The 20,137-nt window shown below is 45.6% G+C and overlaps 1 protein-coding gene across 5 annotated transcripts in view; it reads right to left on the bottom strand.

The window, feature by feature from the left end:
• Window positions 1–20,137, bottom strand: part of LOC124186767 (hypoxia-inducible factor 1-alpha) — a 50,030-nt gene that overhangs the window by 15,360 nt on the left and 14,533 nt on the right. For all 5 annotated transcript variants that reach the window (XM_046578755.1, XM_046578752.1, XM_046578753.1 and 2 more), the window contains exon 7: window positions 16,442–16,589. In XM_046578755.1, coding sequence (XP_046434711.1) covers window positions 16,442–16,589 — 148 coding nt within the window. The remainder of the gene's footprint in view (window positions 1–16,441; window positions 16,590–20,137) is intronic.

Here is a 20,137-nt window from a genome sequence, read left to right as displayed (position 1 = left end):
GCGACACTGCGGACGTAGAAACAGCGAGGAGGCGAAACGTTGCGCGTTGCGTTACGATACGCGTAGAGCGCGAATCCCGGCGTTGCTTGGCGTTGGCCACAACCACGCGACGACGACGACTAAACGAGCCGCGATGGAATTTTTTGCGATCACTACCCGAGGCGAACTCGCTCTCCACGCCGGAGCCAGGCGAGCCAAGCGAGTAAAGCGAGCGAAGCGGCGGCGATACGCGCATGCAGCCGCGGCACCAAGACCGACCGGCCAGAAACCGAGATGAGGGAACCGGCCGTCGCATAGAGTCGCGGGGTGCCGAGGGGAGCCCGGAATACGTCACGTGATCTATCCATTTTTTTTCCTCCGTTCCCTTTCCTCGCCCCGCCGCGACGGGTGCGATAAAACTCGGGCGTGTTGGCCGCCGCGCTGTTACGTTGCCAGCCAACATCGTCGCTGATGCACGGTGGTGCCTAGAATCACGAGACTCTCGACGGTCGACCGACGTTGCAGGTTATGTTGTAGGTGTCGAGGTAGGAGGATCGCGATCCTCGTCCGTCGAAAAACAAAAAATCGAGAAAATCAATCGCGACTGACCGAAGAAAATAGGTAATCCTATCGGTGAATAAGCGTGGAAAAAACATGGTACAGGACTCGGTGACAATCCGAATTGTTTGAAACTCTCTTGCAAACCCTTCGGAATCACATTTTTTATCACCCGGTTTATTTTTATACCACTGCGGATCGTACGGATGCCGGAATTCTCGTCTAGATCGCGTTTTTTCATAAACAGGACCGGCGATTTCTTTCCCCCTGCGGCAGCAATCACTCGACTATGAGGTGGTCATGCGTGACATATATGCACACACGTATAAAACGTGCCTATACGCGCGCAACTGAGCAGCTTTAAAATAAAATTCTCAACGAGCGTTTCTTGGCCAGGGACACCACTGACGTATGAATAAGTTTGGATAATGCGTTTGCATACGTACCCAATCGAGATTATACTCATTGCGCGGCAATCGCGGATAGTTGGCTGACCGAGTATGCGTACCTATCTTGAATATCTCTGAATTAGACAGTCTCGGAGTGTGTGTGTGCTTACGCAGAGGTACCTACACGTTGCACATGTGTAAACATAAGTCTACACTTCCGCGCTCTGTGAAAACATCATTACCATCAATATATTCGTCGATTTTTGAACAAACTTCGTCAGGTGTACCTTATACCCACGTACGACGAGCGGATACTTGAATACTCGTATGCACATACATATTACAATACTTTACGTAACGGCAATCGGTGGTTCTGTACGAGCATTTATTCCGTGGTATGTACAGACGCGGGTTTCAAGCTTAATTTGAGGGAAATAATAGCCGCGCGTCGGTAGAGGCAATATCGGTTGTTGTTCGTTACACCGGTCAGGTGATACGCGACGCGCGTACCTAGCAACGATTTGGTCGGTGATCACGCGGATCTTCCGCGGGTGTGATCGAACGGACGTAGAGATTCGATCTGCACGATTCGCGGACAGAAAGGTGGGGCGGAGTGCCGGAGGCGTGTGTAACACGTCGCTGAATAAGGAACATATGTGGAAGGAATCGTGCATAATTCGTCGCTGGCCAGACGTGAATAATGTAAATAGACCATAGGACGCAAAACAGAATAGATACGTACAACGTACGCGGCACGGTTGATATGTAGAACAAGGTGGTACGACGCCAAGTCGAACACGAACGTACAGTCAGACTCTGCTCTGCTCTTAACTTCATTCTCATCTACGTTATACCGCTCATCGGCCGGTATGCGCGGGGATCGATTAAAAGATAAGAAACGGAAGCGAAGAAGACGGGGGTATAAGGAATCAAAAAATTCCTACCGCGAACCGGCTGTATCGTACATCACAACGTCGGCCGGCTCCTGGCGTATTTTACTGGTAATACCCACGCCTGCATCTCGAACGGATAAATTCACGTTGCTCGCAATCAGAGCCTGTCATGCAGCAGCGTCAGCAGCAGCAGCCCACTCTCTTTTTTCAACTCCGTTTGCTCGCACACGCACACACGAGCGCGCGGGGACAATTGGCCGATATGTATTTGCGTCGCCTGTGTCGAAGAAAGGGACAGGGGGGCAAAAGTGAAACAGAATCATTCGCCAAAGTCAAAAACACGCACCGTCGACGGTCGTCTACTGGCCGCACTCTCCGCAACGTTCTTCAACTAATTGATATTGGCCTCTTCGATAAAAATGAATAAGTACCTGTTAATAAAGTTAGCTCGGGTTTCAATTGTCTCACAATCAGCGCAAGATACTATTGGCATACGAGATTTCGCAATCGTCGATCACAAATTAACGATGGTGACATTGCATCGGCCACGAGCACAACCAACAAACACATTCTACAATATGATGCTGACAATGACAGATGAGAGAATCTCTGGTTTCGTTTTCTAACAATAAGTTTCAAATCGCATGAAAGTATTTCGGTCTGGGCAGTGAGCTTGACACGTTATGGATGAGGAATTCATTGCGTTTCAACATCAGGCAAATTTAAAGATCAACCGAGCCAAACGTGTATCGCAGACGACGAAAGCATCTCGTTCCGACTTTTTTTCCGTGGAAACACCGAGACGACTATATTCCACAAAATAATATTGAACGGTCAAATATTTGGCGCCGATCCTACCAGTTTCTCAGAATCGCCGTAGAGGTATAATCAACGGCACGGTACTTACCCACCTACGCTCACTCGTCAGGTCAGAGAATTATTTAACTCCAGATTCCGTTTTTCTCTTATTGCCTTTCTCACGTGACTCTCGCAGAAATAAGAGAAGGAAAGTACTTGGTACACGGGAAGTGGCGGGACTCGATACGGAAGGTGAACAACATCGAATTTCCGTCGTTGAAATACCGGGCGCAAGAACAATTGAGGACTCCCGGACGGAGCGGAGTAACCCTATCGCTAGACCGGACTATACGACCAACCCCAAGCGGCACCCGACGTAATTCAGATGCGTGTTGCGTCGTACAAAGTAGCCGAGTTTCTACGGTAGTGAGAAACTGGACCGTAGGCCGAAGGTAAAGGAAGCCGGGGGACGGGCGTTACAAGAGACCGTCAACCAAGAGGAAGACGAAAAGGAAGAGAAACCGGGCGAGACAGCGTAAGGGAGCGGCGGCTACGAGCGCGGAACGTACGAAATAGAATGTAAAAGAAGAAAGAAAAGGGAAAAGAGGTGAAAAAAAGAAGGATCGCCAAATTCGGAGCAGGCATAACAGGTTTTCGATCTCCCGAACCGAGCTCAAACTTTTCGCCCGCAACGCTCCTCCGCGTCCGATGAAAGAACCGTAATCGCACGCGTGCGTACCTAGGCGTGCGTGCACGCGGTAGGATAATGTTAAGAAGATTGCAAAATACGTTTCGACGCTGTAATGTACGTATAATAGGAAAGTACGAGAATACGCGTCGGTATAATCAAGAGGCGTCTTGCTTGGGATAGAGGGGACAGGTACGCGTAAATCGGCGCCGCGTGCCAAATGGATACGAATTTCTCGGAAGTTCGGATCGGACCGTAGGGAAACCACGTGCTGGGTATCGCGAACTCTTCGCCGGCTATCGGAGAGTTATTCCCACGGAATGGCGAAAACGTTCGTGTCTACGTGTGACGAGTCGCGTACCGCGCCGCGCTACGAGGCCTTTTCACGCCGCGAATCGCGACGCGATTCTCTGAATATCGAAAGCGAAGGTAAGCTGTAATTCGGGATCTTCCGTACGTGCGAAACGATCGCCGATACATCTGTTCGCTCCCTTCCGGAAAACACAAGTTCATCAGTTTTTGGCTATCGTCAAGCCGCATTTCGTATTGAAACAGCTAAATGCGCGGAGTACTTAAATATTTACTTGTCTCGACTCAAGATCCGTCGGTTCAACAAAATGTTCGGTTGATTTCGACCAAATTTTGTCAGACCAACAAAAGTATATTGTCTTCGCCGCGTTTAGTCGAGTCAAATGATCCTTTCCGACCGTGTACCGAAACGACGAACGCGATCGTTGCAACCAAGGGCGACCGAACGAATATCGCCGATTCTTGTTAAAACGCTGACTCGAATTTGACTGATCGACGAATCGCGGCACGTGCCCGAGGCGTGCGACTGGTGAGGATAGCCGATGCTTCGAGTACACCGAGTCCAAGTTACCGCCGCTGCTGTGGTCCGACACAACGTTGCGTAACGTCGGGCTTAAGTATGAGCGGGAATGGAATAATTCGCGATGTTTCATTCGCCCTGCATATATACGAGTAGGTATAACGCGACGTTCGCACATTTGACACATGCATATTTGGTACACGTGTACTAAACGAATAAACAAACAAATTTAAGAGAACACCGCGATTGATGAAACATTGTTTCTCAACCCATCGCTACGTGCGCGTTATTGATCACCCGTGCCGATCGCCTCCGCTTCCTAGTTTATTCAAATACGCATTACAGATAGACTGTGCGTCAAGATGCACGAGTCGAGTAAAATACGCGGGAAGAGATAGAAAATATTGATTTAATCGCTATCAAGTGGTATTGAAAGTTGCACCGAAAGTTGTCTCAGCTTTTCGAGACGATGCGAAAGATGCAAGGCTCGGTCGCGTCCGAGACCGAAACATGTTCGGCAAGCGATTTGCGCGTCATTTACAATTGGACGATATAAAGGATTGCGATACGTTGAATTTGACGGAGGGTGCTAGCGAATCGATCGAATTCGTCCAAACGGCAACATCGTGGCAGGGGAACCTGATCAATTCTGCGAGCAAATCACACAGACCTGATTATCTGTAATAACGTGACGATGTGGCAGACGAGCAGCCGCGAGTGTCGCGATGTACGGAAAGGACCGTGGAGTAGAAACGGATGCGTGCCGTTGGTAACTACCGACCCGCCCGTCTCCATACATGCAGCACACGGTGCGTCTCTTTTAAAAGACACCGAAATAACTTGGTTAAAAATACACTCAACGCGTTCATCGAGCCCTCCCGTATAACCTACGGCATCAGGCATGAAAAATCTTTGCTCTGGTCTACAAAGCGAAGAGGGAGCTTTTTTATCTCTCATCCCGTCAGATCCCAACCTCATCTGGTCTCCTCCTTTCGTCTCTGCGTAGACGTAAGATTTCGCTTGCTCCAACACCTCGTACGCGTACAATACGTAGGTACGCAGCGGTCATGCCGACCCACCGTACCTGCGGTTACTGTTGCAAGCCCTGATCTAAAAACCGAGACGGATTCTGGATATTATACGATTTCTCTAATTACGGTGTTATATCGCTGCATCGTACGGTATTCTTGACAATTGTACGCACGTTCGTCGAGCGAGTGGGAATAACGGACTGGTCGTCACGATTAATGAAATGGCAAGTGGCAGATGCTCGGCTGTACCACGCAGTGGGTACGTAATAAATACAAATATAAGAGTCAAGCAATTCGCACCGCCAATGCCCTCAACTAACCCGACCCAACCGTTTGCCCTCAATTGCTTTGTTTGGGACTAAAATATGTCACGTAATGTATTATTACTATTACGCACGCTGCGGCGCTGCACGTTTTACACGTAGCGCGACGTACGTTTGCGTTTACGTTCAAGTTCAAGTTTTACCCCGCGTGCAGCGTAATGTTTTCTCACCTAGGTCCCCTCAATTATCACGTCAATGAAATTTGTGCAAATTACTCACGGGGGTATCGATTATCAGCAAAACTTTCGGCCAAACACGCAAATGATCGTGACCGCGGTATGGGTGCAATGTACGCGTAACGCTGAAATACAATTTTGTAACATTCGACGTGAGATCGAGATACGACGAGAATGATCAGACGTGATCTAGAGCGATCAGCAATATATAAATACACGTATGCCTGCAACAACACACCGACGAAGTACCGTTGAATTACGGCCTGGCAAGTGTGCGCATAACGTTTGATGCGCGCGATTCGGGCTTTCTTGATCTAAAAATTGCCCGGGGAACAAGTTGAAATAAGTGAAGCAGCAAAAGTGGAAGGTAAAAAGTAAACGAACGAATTCAGAGAGAGAGAGAGTGGGGGGAACGAATACGAGAAGAAACGCAAGTAAGTGAGCGAGATTCCGGTGTAGCTGTTCAAATGTGGCCATCTTCCGGATCCCGCTCTTCGAAACCTGTACTCGAATTACGATGCAGCTGCTGCCATCGCATAGGTAAGCGGGAATAAAGAGAATTCGCGGATCGCTGTTCGGAAATACAACGATCCGTACAGAGACATTGCGCATTGCACGGTACGCGGAATGCTTGTCGGCAATATCAGCGCGCCGGAGAGTGCATATCGGGCGATTCCCGATGTTAAAATCGTGGACTGATTCACTCGTCCGTAGCGGGTAGTGAAATTGTTACACTCGCATCACGGACAGATAAGCGAGAAACACGCGTAGAACGCTGCTGCATGGTACGATAAGTGTAATAATCTGAATTGCGATATTACGTATCGCCGCGCTTGTAGAAAACGTTCCAGGATTGCATCTATAAATATAATAATGCGGTTTACGATAGGGATCAGGGATTAGATATTGGCCACATCGTCGAGTTTATCGCGGCTGTCGTTTTTATTCTGGCATTTACTTTCAAATTTCTTTCGATATTCTTCTTACATTTTCACACATTCAGTCATGTATATACCTATATAGTACATTCGTTTGCCGCAGCATTTACGGCTTGCTAATACGAAAATCCGTCGCCGCGGGTGATAAAAGATACCGCACTTTATACGTATTAGGTATACGGTTTTATTATCGACTTCACTCGGCCGTCACCGGAAAGGCACAGAAAACGAAGGATGGAGCAGAAAAATAACAAATCTATCCTTAGGAGTTACGCTACTCCGTTGCGTTACTTGTCGGTGGGGAGGCCGAACCCCGCGTGATACTCTAGTCGCGATGGAATTTATCTGATTTCGAAATGGTATGAACCCGGAGTTCTGTATATGGAACGAGGAAAGTTCGAGCCCTGCTCGTAAACGAGGCTGATAACGACACTGGCATTTCTCAGGCTCCACGGTTCTTTCGTGCGACATGACAGCGAGATTTTTCAAACATACGATAATAGAAACGATCGGACATAACGTACCGGGAGACGAATTTTCCCGTATTTTCTGCGTTCCTGTTGGATTGGCTTCAAGCACATTCACGCGAGTACAAATAATGCGCAAGAAATTGCGTGAAAAAAATAAAAATCAAGATAAGAACGGATCAAACTATGGGGTTAAAAATGAAGTAGCGACGTGTACGATTTGCGATCATCTCCCGAGTCACGCAGCGTATGTAACGTACCACCGTATCTCCGTCGAGCTTGTGTAATGCTCAACGAGTGGCACGATTTTCTAATCAAACTCAGTTGAGAAAAATGTTTTGTATAAACTTTAATGCCACTTGACATATTACGGGTTAAACGTAGGAATCTATGAACACAATTCAACCAGTTATTTTCATTGTTACGCTGCTCGTTGTTGCGGCGTGTGTACCTGTAGGAACGCGTTGAATACTCTATCTCTCCGAGAACTTTAGTTTCTGTAACACGAGGATCTCTTTTCTGTTATGATTTTCGTTTTGCAGATAAGACGCGAGAAAATCATTCGCAAAACTAATCGAAAATGCGAATTCAATTTTGCGAAGTGTGAATACGTAGGTGTGTTCGAATAGGTATGGGTATAACACAAGATCTTATCCGTAAAGTTTAACAAGGAGTCACGTAATTCGAGTTAAATGGCTGCAAGTTGTACGCATGCATGTATATTTTACCGAACAACACCACTTGCGCTTTATGACGCATTTATTTAGTGGCGTGATTATGAAACACGTGAGAGGGAGCCACGCAGAATCATCCGCAAGTTTTCATATCTGTATAAAAATAAAAAGAGAATAAATAAGTAAATTTTTTTCCCACAAGTGTAAGCGTGATCGTATAATATGTTGTCACATCTCTGTATCATGCAAGAAAAGCCGTGATAATATTTATCGTTATCAATGTCTGTTATTTCAGTATGCGGGGTGGTGAAAAAAAAAAAAAAAAGGAAGAAAGCATTAGCGATTACGTCTCAAGATCAGAAGCGAAAGAACATAAAAAATCGCATGTAGTGTATGATAATGACGTAATTAAAGAGCCACGGTTCAATGTCGCGAGTGTATTTTTCTTACGGGATTATAGTTATTTAGCACATGCAACATGCGATACTTTATCGTAAAACGCATTTGACAAGGAAACGTTATTTGTGCATTAACGTTTTAGACGGTAAAAAATTCAAAATATCTGTAATACGTAATATTCGGCTAGCATATATGTTATAACGATTGAACCTATCTGGGTGTAAGATGTGAGTTAGTTTTTCATCACGACAGCTGACAAAAGTCAGGATTGTGAGTATTCTTTCTTTCTTGTTTCTTCTTTGTTTCGCGAATTGCCTTAACGGGAACAACACGTTGAATCTTGGGGATAGAGGAAAATACTAATAATAAAAGAAAAAACTTTCTACTTTTCCTTCTTCTTTATTATCGCTTTTCTACATTCTACTCAGCCAACAACAGACGTTGTATTATATTGTATGATGGGCGGTAAGCAATGTTTATGACGATCTGAGATGGAATAAAAAAAGATAATTAAAACAATAACGATAACCGATACCTGTGCTATCACCGTCCGCTTAGGTTAGGTCAGGTCAGGTTATTTGGTTACAAGGTACTTCTGGTTTCCCCGATATATTACAAAGTGCACGTATGGCTGCTACAGATATGGGTCAGAGGTCAAACGATTGTATTATAGGTACAAGATACTCAAAGAAAATTAAGTTGTGCGTAGCAATAAATAAAATTAAAAAAAAAATTAGCAAGAGCACCATTCATTTCTAACCCCTAGCACTCGTCGTTCGCTGTTTTGTTTTTCTTTTTTTTTTTTTTAGCCGAATCTTCAAGCGAGAGAAAAGTTGAAAATTTTCCGTGCAATGAGAGACGAAAACGAAAGATGAGAACAAAACGCGTAAAGGGTATAATGAGAACGGGTAGGAAGAAATGGGATTGGCGTTATTTCTTTTCTGCTTTAGTCGGAGTATATAATCGCGGTTCTGAATTAATCACTGAACGGGTTGTAAATTTTTATCATACCGTCGTTCCGCCGGATTCCCATGGAAGCTTGAAGCTTTCGCTTTCCTAGCCGGCTTTCGCTTTCGCTTTCAGTTTCGATTCCACCCCCGCTCGACCCCCGGCTATCATCCCCACCTCGGCTAGGGGCTATCGACCAGAGTCACGATTCCCCCGTCTCTCTCTCTTTCTCGCTCTCCCGCCTCGCCGAGTTATCGCAGTTCAGCGAAGGTAAAAGCGCCTGCGCCACAAACACCCTTTCCGGTGTCTGTATCATCCTTGAACCCGACTTACGAAAGGAAACTACGGTAAAGAAGGAAAGAGAGAGCGAGAGAAAGAAAGAGAGGGGCGAAGGGGGGGGAGGGGACTCGGTTGAATGGAACGCGATGTGTTGTAAACGTCGTCATCGTCGTCAGCTGATGAGAGTCGGAAGAGAGACGGCAAATAACCTTGGCCTCCGTGAAACGAATACTACGGTCATACAATTTATTCCGCATGATCGAGCGTCTTTGTCATCATGTGCACCGTCAGCTGCATCTGATCCTTCTCCTACTTCTAGTTACACTTCGAGCTTCACTCTTTCATCTTCAGAATCACGCGAGCGGCATAGAATTTTCAAAAATCTGCCAAATTTCACGGATCATTTAGCACCCGCATCCGCACGAGTAATAACGTTCACGATGATGATACGTTGTAGAGAAGAAGATGAAGGAAAAAGGTTTGCGAGAAAATTGACGAATATCGTGCACGATCGAACCGCTGAAGAGACATTGACGCGGGGATCGTTAAGAGGCGCGAATTCAAATTCTCCGAAGTTCGAAGCACCAAGAAAGCTGAATGAGGGATAAAGACCCGAAAGAGAGAGAGAGAGAGCCGCACTGCGGGCGTGATTAATGAGAGATCATCTTGGGTCGGATGTAGGTACTCGTACGTGTATATGTATATGTGTATATATATATACACACACACACACGCACACATATATATATATATATATATATATACACACCTATATGTGAACGCGCGTACGATACGTATAGGAATATATACGCCCTGGGATATATTAGGAAAATGCCTAGAGAGGGGTTTTCTCCCGGAAACGAATGTATACACGCGCATACACGTATATTGTATACATTATACGGACTACGGTACGCAAGAGAAACACTAACCTACGCCAACGATCAGTTCGGGAGGGGAATTTCTTACAGGCACCCAAGTGTCACGTATCGATGCTGATTGTGAGCAGGGGCGGGATTTCATTTTCAATTTCATTTTCATTTTCATTTTCGCCTAGCGCGCACTTCCGTCTTACGTAGAAATAGCTATCGCGAGTGGGCAAGAGACGTGTCTTTTCGGGCGGGTAATCGATTGCGACAAAAACAAGGGATAAAGTGGGAAATCGATGATGAAGATCACCCGTGCAACATGCGATTACCTACTCCAAATTTTCCGGTAATTTTAGTCGGTGTTGTCGGGGTATCCTTACGCGCAAACGAGATGTCACAGAATTGATATCGATTGCGAATGTAGGTAGGTACGGTGCGGTATACTTACAACACAGCTGTGCACTCTGACAATCCGATGGATGAATGAAGCCGAGACGAATAGCGAGGGATGGTAGATAATGCTGGGAAAACAGTGGAGGACGGAAATAGTCAAGGGGGGTTCAAGGAACGAAGGGCGGTCAGTTTCACGAGGAGTACGTCGAGTCACCGCGATACCACGACGGAAAAACAAACAGCTCGTTTCACCGCTCTTTCGGAATGCCGAAAATTTCACGAGATAAAGAAGAAACTTGTAAAAAACTTACGATTATAAGCGAAACACTTTGTTTCCCATCATTTCATACGAGAGTGCGATATACTAACTTTTTTCTTCTCCGCGAACTTCGATCACCTTCGATTCGCACCCTCGCATGGCGTTGGATTTCTTGCCGGCGATCTCAAAATTTCCTTCCTCACACCTTTGCATTGCGATATTATGTCATAAATATTTATGATAGGGTACAGGTTCGGCATTTCATCGTTTTCATTCTCTTTGACGACAAGTTGTACGTTGCTTCAGTTTTGAAAATGTTCACAACCCCGTACGCACCGATTTTTATGCCAATTTCTATTACACACGCACGCACGTCACATTATGTATGTCATAACATGAGGGCAGGGATTGTGAAACAGTAGCGAGTGTAATTCGTCCCTGCATTTGACACTACGTACGTCTCGGCTTTTCTACGTAACTCCCTTCTCCTCGTCTCAACAAACAAGCGTGATAACAAACAAGACTACATTCATTCGGGTAACCAAAGGCCGAACTCACTTCGACGGAGAAGTGTCGGAAGATAGAAAAAAAAAAGAGAAAGAGAGAGAGAAAGAGAGAGAGGAAAGGAAAAAAACACTTTCAAGAACCATATTAACATGAAGACTGCATCATCAACACAGCGACATTAGGAGTTTATGTATATATGTAAAGCGTAGACGGTAGCGATAATAAATAAGTAAACAACAGGGTAATAAGAATGCAAGAGCTGAATATGAAAAAACAGAGTCAGTGTGAGATAGACGAGTTATAGAGGCCGAGACCGCGAATCTAGGCCTTTTTCCTTCTCCTCTTTATGTTTCTTGTTTCGTTTCCGGCAAAGGGAATATCGAGGTGGTGTCGTCGGAGAGACGTGGCGAAGAGTGATCCGGTGCAGTGCGAGGTGTGTTCGAACCGGAGTAGCCGTGCCCCCTGACTGAGAGGGAGAGTGGTTCCGTAGTCGCGAACGAACGAACGGAACTCTCCGGGATGCGCGGCGGGGTCAAGGGAAAAACATCGAGGTGGGGCGGAGTCGTGGAGGGGAAGCTGCGACCGAGAGAGGGAGTAAAAGAGAGAGGGAAACCAGGGCAGAGGGTGACGCGAGGAAGAGGGCGGGAGTTATTTAGGCCAGGAAGATCGGTAGTGTGCTTTGCAACTTCTTGCGGACTAACTTCCCGGAGTAGCCCGGGATAACGGAAAGTTAAAACGCGTCTGGCGTATCTTGGACTCGGCGCACGAGGAAGGGAAGATCCGAAGGAAACTGCCGGCCGGATAGAGGCTGATTTTGAGATTGCGAGAAAGGGGTGGTTGAGATCCTTGAGGCTAACGCCGTCTTGCGACGCGGTCGGGGGAAAAGGAGAGAAACGCAATGAGGGAAGGGGGATGGGGGGGGGGGGGAGGCATTTCATCTAGCGAAGACGCTGCGGCGGGGGTGGAAAGGTGGACGCGGAGTTTTACGAGTTCAAGGATCTCGCCCAAGGACGATTTGAGAAACCCCTGCAGGGCGGCGGTACAAACAACTTTCGGAGACAACTATCCCGTTACTGTATCCATCTTCTTATTCGTCTCAACTCCGAGACTGGGTTCTAAACGATAAAGAAGAAAGAAAAAAAACCATTATCTCTCTCCCTCTCCCTATGGGCGGCTTCCACTTTTATGGTGAATAAATTCGGGCACATTTAGAAGCTTTGAAGGCAAGAACGCGCGGGAACCGGGAGGAAGATCGTATAACCGGAGGTAGCAGGATCGATACCGGGAGGATAGAGCATAGAGTCGACGAGGATTCGCCAAGTTTCTCCGTCGCGCGGCAAGATCTCTTTTGCAAGAGAAAAACTTCTGTACCTACCTATAACAGGGAGTAGGGTATTATAAGAAATAGAACTATCAAAGCTATTGGCGAGGAACAGTTCTTGTTTTTTCCACCATCTTCCGATTATTGGAGAATTTACGAGCTGACATTTCGGTACCGTGATTCCTGTACCTCGGAATCGTCGCCATCCTCGCCGGCTGTATTAATTTTTTCACCTCGTGACGCCCTCGTCTAAAGTAGAATTTATCGCCCCCCCCCCTCTCATCCCAGCTGTAACGAAATCTTTCCTCGTCCCAAATATATATTTATCCCTGCACCCCTTTTCTCTCGGCCTTTTCCAACGTCCGCGGCATTCCTCACTCGTTCTACCCTGTATTCCACCCCCGATTCATTTTCACACAACGCACCGAGGAGCCAGCCGACCGTTATCCGATAGGGTAGGGCGGGCACACCTCGCTTTGGAAAGCCAAGCTGCCTCATCGTCGGTTGAATGAGAAGAAAAAGGAAAACTCTACGCGGAAGCCAGCGCACACGAATCATCGCGCGTCGCTTCAACGATACGTCACGACGGTTTCTCAGGCACGTACGCAAAATGACTTCAATCAACTTTGGACGACTTCTCGCCACGCGGAAACATTCATCCAAGATAGGCCTCTGGCTTGCACGAAGACACCAACGACGAGATATGTCGTTCACTCGTCCGTTCATCATTCGTTCGTTAAATTGTCACACGTACCCACAGACCGTAACATAGCACAGCGTTAAGATTAGAACAAGAATGAGAGAAATGCTGGAAATAACTTACGTCGAGATTGCGAATTAAATTCAGTCGGTGATTTGTTATGTAATTGAATCCGCGTTCCGTTCCTTCCCAGAATTACGATAATAACGAAGACGGATTCAACGCCCGGCGCGGGCTAACGTGGCGTTCGTTTGATGCGGAGGCACGTGCGTACCGCGTATTAAAATGAGACGTTGATGCGAGCAGATAAGGAATACAGGTACTCGGCTTGCATGTACGACAATTAATCCTGGTATGCGATATGTCACAGCTGAGGCCTCACGCGTACCTCGGCGACACCGGAATTTGAACTGCAGCTAGTCCGTCGGCGGACATTGACTATATAACGTAAATCCTCGTGCCCGATTGGTCGAGAGGCAGGCGCACACCTCTGCCGGCATGACGCAACGGATCGAGATCCTTGAGCAAGGTCCACGTTACGCCGGTGTCGTCATTTGACGCAAAAATATTTCGCCGATTTGTAAGTTACGACGTTACGAATGTACGGGATGATGCACCATTTCTCTTTCATCTCCGGGGGAGTAACGAATTTTTACTCGTCGACTTGTGCTCGAGTCAACCCGAAAGTTACCGTTCTTTTACATTTGTACACCGAGTCCTAGATGCCGGCGCACCTGAAAGTCTGTGTATTAAAATTCTAATCAGATAGAGTAATCAGCATAGTTATATAGACGAGGCAGGTGACAAGTATTTAAAACTTAATGCGAAGCCTTATTTGCAACCGAGAGGACGGAATTAAAAGAGGCATCGGAACCTGTCAAAATTCACCGCAAGACACCTCGACGTTTTTTTCCCTCTCCCTCTCTCTCTCCTTTCTTATTCATTATCGGTTCAGTTACGACTATTATCCTCACACACGTACAGAATTCATTATTATATCAACTTTCGGCCGGCACACAGCAACGGTTTCTCTTTTCCATTTTCCAATTATTTCACCTTCTCGTATAAAATTGTTACACCTCGCTTCGATCGATCACGAAGTTCTGGATCGGGGCAATTTATTATCCATTGTGTATCGTAATACGTGCAACAGAAATGTTTCGTGGCCGCAGGTTCGGTTTCTGCGTTGCCTTTCGCGAAAGTTCGCACACCTCGCGTATTGTACATAAGTAGGTATACACCTGTATTACAGAGTCGACCGTTGAGGTACTCGTAAAACGAAAAGAGGACACAAGGCAGGTAGCATAGCGCGTGGTAATTAGGATCATTAAACGAGCAGGTTACATACGCGTTGCGAATTTATACATGCAGGACCGGTCGGAGGGTCGTAAAATTGAAAAAAAAATAAATAAATAAATAACACGTTCAACAAATGAAAGAGGAACGGCAAACGGGGCAACCAATTCATATTCCGTATGCAACGCCTTTTTAGACCTGCGAACTCGCAAAACTCTACCCGGCCTTGCCGCAGAAAGGCGTGAAAAGATGATTTCCAATGCGTACGGATAAACTGTTTGGAATATCATGCGGAGGCTTGCTGCGCGTATTTATTATACCGTCGTCATCGTTAATTGTAAGTCACCGGACGCTTTGTACATACATTTTTGTGAGGTACCTTGTATAATAAAAATGTAAACTGGGTAGATTAATAACTATCTCACAGTTACGTGTTACGCAGCCGTACAATGTATGCATGCGCAGCTCGTGTCCCATGATACAATTTGTTTCGTTGAGTGATACCAGAGTATCAGGGGGGGGGGGGGGGGAGGAGCGTAGTACAGAACAGTAATAAAAATGTACAGGTATAATGCGCATAGGTATAGTGTGATTGTCGTATATATACATATAGACTAGGATATAGGTATAAGTGTATGCTCTCTTACCGTATGTAATTATGTAGATACGAACAGTCGCGTTGACTGTCGTCGAAAGATTTTTTCAGATTTCGTAATACACATGTGCCTGCGTACTATATTTCATACATATAATACGCGTGCGCGTTTTATGCATACATGTGCATACGGTAACGAAAATTTCCAAAACACTGAACAATCCTCTTTCGTCACACGATACCACATAGAATAGTGCTGTGGTAATAAATCCAAACATATAATTGCCACCTACCTTTCGGGAAGAAAACTGCGCGGGGAAAAATGGGGAGAACCGAACCGGTTGTTTCAGTCTATCTACAATACGTGGACGGACTTGGATCTTTCTGACCAAAATCAAGAATACCGTGTGTTTTTAACCCTTGCGTGACCGACGGAAAAAGAGAGAGAAGCTGTAAAGATTTATCACTCCGAAGGATGATCGAAGAGAAAAAAAAAGCGAGAAGGTAAAAAGCCGAACTATCGGTATATTTGAAGAGGTGCGGGATTCTTAGCCGGCAAAATTTGACTCGAGAACGAGATAAACGGGAACAAACGCGAGAAAATGATATGAACTCAAAGAAATTCGAATCCCTTCGTTAGATTTTAAGGAAAAATCAAATATTTTCGTATACTACGCGTTGTAAAAATCTACCGTTGAGATATTCCGTGAATTCCGAAGATTGAGAAGCGGGAGTTGGCAAAGGGAGGGAACTGCAGCTCCTTCAAAGCGTCGTCGAGAAGATTCTTAAAGCTATTATCTTTGAAACACAGAAAGAAACAAAATCGAAAGTAACAGAGAAAGAAACAAGCCCCGAAAAACAGACTCAGCAATAACAAGTATCATGCGGTGAAAGCCCGGGATCGATAATCGCACGTGCCTCGGGATCCCTGATAACATGTCGGGGAATAAAACTTACGAGGTTCAACGACCGTTTTTTGGGAAATAACACTCGATCGAAATTTGATCATCTCAGGGAAGGGTGGATTCCCCAGCGGAGAACCGTCGAGGCACGCAAATCGGCGTTGAAATTGGCACAGCGATTGCATCACGGGCGTAAACATGCAGAGAAATTGTTTGTCGTCGTCTCTTACCTTAGGATGTAATTCACGCAGACTACGGAGAGCGGCTTGTGCTGTTTGGCGCAGTGGATCAGGGTTGCTTGCGTCACGACCCAGGCGTAGCCTCCCTTTTTACCCAGGAAGCGATAGGCCGCAGTTTCGCACTGTCCTTTGCTGAACACTGGAAACGGAGAGAAATAATTAATGAGAAATCTATAGGTTCACGTGGAATACGGTATGCAAACGTAACGACGCTGATATTTTATACTCTCGCCGAAATTTCGCCAAGTCAATCCCAACGAAGCCAATAATCGCGTCAATCGATCCATTTCACCATTTCACACCTGCAAATCGCTCGCTTCTCGATTTGTCACGATGACACCTTTCCTTAAGTTGTTGTTTTTATACATTTTTATTATTCGACTCAGTTTCACGACCCGAAATGTCGAATAAACAACCAGGAAATCTCACCGTGGCTCCGCCCCCTTATAGACCCTTGAAAATAGCGACAAGCTCTCCAGGCATGAATTTCTACGGTATCCGGTTTACATTTTTTTTTTCATTCCCCTTTTTTTTTCTTTCTTACATATAATCATTCACGATTATACGAGTACATAGGTATATCTAGATATACACATAAATCTGTGCATACTGCACTACATATTGCGCAATTTTGAAAAGTAAGAAGATGTCGCTTTTTTTTATAACTCCGCCATAATAAATCACGTTGTGAATTTCGTTTCGCAGTTTATTTCCTAATTTTTTTTATTCATCTTGAAATAGATCAAGGGGTTTTGAAAATAAATAATTTTTTCGTTTTTTTTTATGAGCATATCGACCCTTGTATACAGACGCGTAAAATTAAAATAATCCAGTCAGCCTGCGCGGTTGTTCGGCTGGTTTGTTTCTCTGTCGATCGCTGCAAAGATCTCTCAGGCGCGGTCGTTCGCGAGATGAGAAATTTTTTACGACGGTACACGGACCTACCTATTCTTCAGATGGCGCCGCGACGCGATTTCCGTTTTATCTCGCGGTTTCTTTCCCTCTTCGAACTGTTTTTTTTCTTCTACTCTCTTTATTTTAATACCCAGCCACCCACCCCCATACGTACAATCGGATCATGCGACATAGCACCGGCAGCTTTCGAGGGCGTTAAACCCGTCTCGTGTATATATATATATATATACACACCTATTGTGTGTGTGTGTGCGTGGATACGTAGATACAGATTCGCAGGAAAAAAGGCATGCAAGGTTTTATTCATCGTTTTTCCTTCGCCTTCTAACAAATCTTGAGCTTCGCCGCTGTTACACGCGGTTTATACATGTATATACATACACGCAAAGTGAATTTCATTACTCGACCTCATCGCCACCGCAGACACTTTGGGGAGAAAAAGCGGAAGATATAGAACTGAGGGAGAGATGAAATCTTGATTCCTCGCTCGGAATCCCATGCTGACCTTTTGGGACATCCCGCGCGGAAATCAAAACTCAATTTTTCAGATACCTTCCGGAGATGAAAATTTTTTCTCACTTCCAAGCCAGAGGGAGAGAGATAGAGTCGGCAATTCATGCATCCGCAACGTTCGCGTATCATGTGACCCATTTGATTTTCAAGTTACAATCTGCTATGCATGTGAAAAATCCCTAAGGTGAGACTAAATACGTTTGACCTGACCGTGATTCGAATCTGCGACAGAGAGAGGAGAATAGAAACTGCGGATAGGTACCTAGTAATAAAAGAGGGCGGGGAGTGGTCGAGGCAGTGGTCCCACTTAATCGAGCCAATTTCGCGCAGCTGGTGAAACTAGAGAGAAAGAGAGACGGCGCGTCGAAGGTCGAGGGGTTCGATTTTACGCACTTTTGTTACTTGGGCTTGGGGCCGGCGAAAACGAGAGATTCGCTCGGGGTGAAGCCGGGCCACGCAGTAAAGAAGATGATGAGGGCCGAGTGTCCATGCTTCCCGCGGGATTCTCTCCTCGCGGATTTCACGACCGCGGACGGACGAGCGAAAATTTAACGTGACGTCATCCGAGGGATGAGTAGAGGGACTGCGAGGGAGATAAAGAACTGCTGGGGACAGAACCCGCGGAATGAGCGATGTTATCGATCTGCAGGAAGGGATCAAGTTGAAAACAGACTTCACTATTTACGTATAACAGGAAGCCTATAATTTGACGTATTCGATGTTTTTATTTTCATCGTAATTAATCAATTTATCGTTATCATCGTTGTTCGCTCTCACAGACTTTTTACCGTGTACACTGTTCAAATTAACTGAACATGTTTGATTGTTCGGATCCTGCTTTTATCATTCTCTCTTTCCTCATACACTTCAAAAGCAGCGAGGTAAGACCAGAGGCTAGGCTTCTAGTAGTAAAGAAGGATTATTTCGACGATAAATCGCAGCAAAAAAATGCCCCCTGTGCAGGGATGAGGAAAGGATTAAGATAGCAGAACGTCGCACGAGGGGTTAAGGGAAATAGGGGGAAAAAAGAAAAGTTCACGGACGGATCCGAATGAAAAGGTTTTACTTCCGCGCAAGTCGTGTGTAATAGCTACTAACAAAACGAGGGGGGGAAAAACAACAATGAAATAAACCCCGGTCTTCAATTTGCGAAACGAAGGTTTATTCGATATCACCACACCTTGTCCTTTGATTATCTCTCGTGGGCATTGTTGTACATTAAAAAAAAATATCCAGCTGCTCGCATTTGTGAGCGTAATATTAGTAGACGGCAGCAGACTCTCGAGATTCGTAACGAAATCGCACCAACACCCCGGTATGTCGTGTCATTAACGATTAACGATTGTGCCGTAGTTATAAATACGCAACTGGAATGTGATATTTGGAGCCATCATGTGTTCAATAGAAGAAAGCAGAAACCTAAGGAACTTTATTAAACGCGAGAATGAGAAACACGCGTGAAAACAGACGGAGAGAAGATTCGTACGAAATGACGCAACGGATGTCAACAAAGTACAGCTAAAATTGGCTTGACCAAGGCTGAAGGGTGGCAGAGGAAAGGGAATCTGGGTAGCAACGTAACACAACACATAACAACACGAGACAACACACAATGTCATCGAACCAACGGTTGCCAAAAATTCGACTATTTTTAACCGAAGACTCCCGTCACCGCGACGACTTTCGCCCTGCTGTGATGATACATAAACGAGAATTACCAATTTCAATTAACCGTCTCTGACGAAGGGATGCGTATAATAAAGTAACGTTGAAACATCGCGTGTGTCGCTCGGTAGGTAAATTTATGGCACGCATGACTCGGCTACGTCTCAGAGTCTGAATTACATAAGTATCTTTGCAACAACAATCCATGATTAAATAAAGAGCAATTAATAACGGGAATCGAAACGAATCGATCGAACAAATACGACAACACGTTCTGAAACGTCCCAAGGTGTTAGTTATCCCGAGTTTTACGAATAAACGTGCGCGCAGAGCCGCGATTATTGCGTCGCTCGGCAATTTGCCAGTTATATCTGACCACCGACGAGGATCTTCCGATGGCATCCTTCGGTACTTTTATTGTTCTTACTAAACATTATACACCAGGCGCGAGATGTTTTCGACATATTTTCTGTTCCCGCGCTCTTTTTCCGACTCAACGGTTTTTTACGGCGCGAAACACGGTCACGTGTTTTTATATAAGAATATCTCACATCGCGATTCAAATTTCATTTTTCTATTAAATTTTTACGAGTT

Source organism: Neodiprion fabricii, chromosome 7, assembly GCF_021155785.1.
Source record: "Neodiprion fabricii isolate iyNeoFabr1 chromosome 7, iyNeoFabr1.1, whole genome shotgun sequence".
NCBI classification, from domain to species: Eukaryota; Metazoa; Arthropoda; class Insecta; order Hymenoptera; family Diprionidae; genus Neodiprion; species Neodiprion fabricii.
The sequence above is the reverse complement of the archived record's forward strand: the minus strand, read 5'-3'. Positions and strand labels throughout refer to the sequence as shown.